Below are 2,802 nucleotides of genomic sequence, written 5' to 3'. Positions count from 1 at the left end.
AAAAATTAATTGGGATATTTAAGAAAATTATATTTTATTACAAAATCATATTTATAAGTTATTTTAAAATTACACATTGAGTAAATAATAATTCTACTAAATTAGAAACAAAATCTGAATAATAAATTTATTAATTAACAGTTGCACCATTATGTTATCTGTATGAAGATCCTGTAACTTTGTATTTGGTATATCGAGAACTTTACTGTCGATTTTTTTTCCGTCTCCACACAGTTTCTTCTCATACTCAGGTATTTTTATAATTTCATTAGTTTATAGTTAAATAATTTATGAAGTAAATTAATAAAATTTATAATTATTTAGGGTGCATTGGCTTTGTGTCTTTTGTTTGAACTACTACTGCAAGAAACTGAACCCGAACTTTGTCATCATTTAGCTTCTCATGATATTCAGCCGTGAGTAAAAATTACTTACGTTAATCAGAAAAAAATCAATAGATAACATCTTTTAATATTCAAGATTTAATGTAATCTATCAGGTTAAAAGTTGTGATAAAGTGGATAATGAGAGCATATTCAGGTTATTTAGCCGCTGATCAAATTCTTCTACTGTGGGATCAGGTTCTAGCATATAATTCATTAGAAATTTTGGGAGGTTTGTTTTATTTGTATTACATAGCTTTTATATATTTAAATATTATTTCAACTAAATATATAATATTTTCTAGTCTTGGCAGCTGCTATTTTTTCATTCAGAAAACCAATTCTACTGCAAGCAGAAAATCAAGCAACATTTGGAGTAAGTCTAGTAATGAAAATTTAAAATAAAAATAAATATTAATTTTATATTATTTTAAATATTCTATTGTAGGGTATGTTAGCTGATGTATCTTCCCTTAGAATCATTCCACTTCTTCAAGGATTCCTTGGGACTTCTTCATTAATATAAATTTATTTAATATATTTTATGTAGTATTAGTTAATATATTTTTATATATTATACAATATATTAGAAGAGTAGCACAATTTTTTATCTGTGATATTTTAATTAATTAATTTTTTACTGTGATATTTTAATTTTTTGTTTCAAAGCTAGTTTTTATTTATATTAGCACTGTAAAATAATTTATTGTATGAAAAGAAATATTAGATAATTATTTAAAAATAACAAATTAAAACTGCAACAGAAAATTTATTGTAAGGCTTTAAATATAACATACATTAATTTTAGAACAGTTTCCAGCTTCAAGGACATTATCCACTTGAAAAATAATTATCACTTTGTAAAACCACCACATACTTATAAGAAAAATTTATATTATTTATTTTTTATTAGAATAGTTGTAATATAAATATAAATCAATAAATTAAAATACTTAAAAATAAACTGTGGTAATAAATCTTATTATGTAATTTATTAATTTAATTTTTTTTTTTTTTTTTTGAAAATTACTTGCAACTTCAATTACTCAACTGAATGCAGCTGAATTAACACTGCACAATCTTTCCTGTCATATGCAGCAAACTAACATTGATTTTTACATTGTTTGATTTATAAAAGTTCCTGTTAATTTCCTTGTATTGCTCTAATAGTATAAATTAGAGAGGAGGAGAGTTGTTCTGTGTAAGTAGGGCATTTAAGCTCCTTAATTCATTTAAAACGTTAGAATTAATTTATTTTATTAATGGTAAATTAAAATTTTATTAACTACTTATACCAATATGTCTGTCCAAAATAAAATATTTATTTTTTTAAAGTTACAGAGTCTAAATTATTGAGAAATTGTACTTGTACATGTAAAAGCTTTAATTATTTTAAATTATTAATGATTTTTAAACATTATTCAAGTGTATTTATTAAAAAGTTTAATGTTATTTTTGAATATAATTTATTATGACTGTATTATGAACATTAATTTTGTAGTTATAGAAAGAGAACCTATATTCTATCGCTATAATGCATTAAGTACATAGAAATATTTTGGAAAATTGTTTAACTGAGAATATATAATTTTTAAAAATTTGAACATTATTATATGACATAAAATAGTGTAAAAAATAATAAAATTATGTGATAATTTTCAAAAAAATTGCTAATAGTTTTATATTTTTTTAAACACGTAATTGTTTGTTTTAAATCTTGCTATAAAATTTACGCAATGAGATAAACACAATTATTTATTTAATTTATTAATAAAATAAGACCGTTTGAAATATAATTATAACCAGATTAAAATTTTTCTTTCCTATTTATTTTTGTAGAATTGAATTCAAATAAAATTCCAGAGATTGGAAATTATAATTACTATAATAGCATTTCAAGCTGTTATTTTATTTTCATTTTAATATTTTACTAAAATAAAATATTAAATTTAAATAACACTATTAATAAATTAACTTTTATAATTTGAGAGTTTTACAAATTTTTTTTTTGGCAGATTTTGGTTGATTTTATCGATAAGCAAACATTTCTGCATGTTTGAAGCCTGTAAAGGCACCAGGCCTTTAGCAAACATTGCTTATTTGCACTTAAAACTGCTGCAGATATAATTAGTTACATGAAAAACACGAATATCTAATTTATATTCTATAATTTTTTACAAATTTCTGTGTTTTAAGAATCTTAATATTCCATTAAATAAAATGTTTTTTTTATTTATTTATATCAAAATATTTTATTGCACATTACAAAATACCTTATTTATTATTAAATGCGAAAGATATTTTGAAAATAATTACTGCTTATAATATGTATATAAAGTAGTATTGTAGCAAATTTTTATATCTTAATACATTAAAATATTTTTATTATTTTCCCAGATTTTTTTTTTATTATTATTTT

The 2,802-nt window shown here is 21.1% G+C and overlaps 1 protein-coding gene across 1 annotated transcript in view; it reads left to right on the top strand.

The window, feature by feature from the left end:
* LOC111635186 (TBC1 domain family member 19-like) overlaps window positions 1-1,022 on the top strand; it is a 31,466-nt gene extending 30,444 nt beyond the window's left edge. The window contains exons 10-14 of the mRNA XM_023380079.1: window positions 142-251; window positions 325-416; window positions 500-615; window positions 689-759; window positions 832-1,022. Coding sequence (XP_023235847.1) covers window positions 142-251; window positions 325-416; window positions 500-615; window positions 689-759; window positions 832-909 — 467 coding nt within the window. The 3' untranslated portion in view covers window positions 910-1,022. The remainder of the gene's footprint in view (window positions 1-141; window positions 252-324; window positions 417-499; window positions 616-688; window positions 760-831) is intronic.
* Window positions 1,023-2,802: the final 1,780 nt, after the last annotated feature.

The sequence above is a fragment of the Centruroides sculpturatus genome, unplaced genomic scaffold, assembly GCF_000671375.1.
Source record: "Centruroides sculpturatus isolate CEXI.00-Female unplaced genomic scaffold, Cexi_2.0 scaffold946, whole genome shotgun sequence".
NCBI classification, from domain to species: domain Eukaryota; kingdom Metazoa; phylum Arthropoda; class Arachnida; order Scorpiones; family Buthidae; genus Centruroides; species Centruroides sculpturatus.
This window is presented reverse-complemented; position numbering and strand designations above follow the sequence as displayed.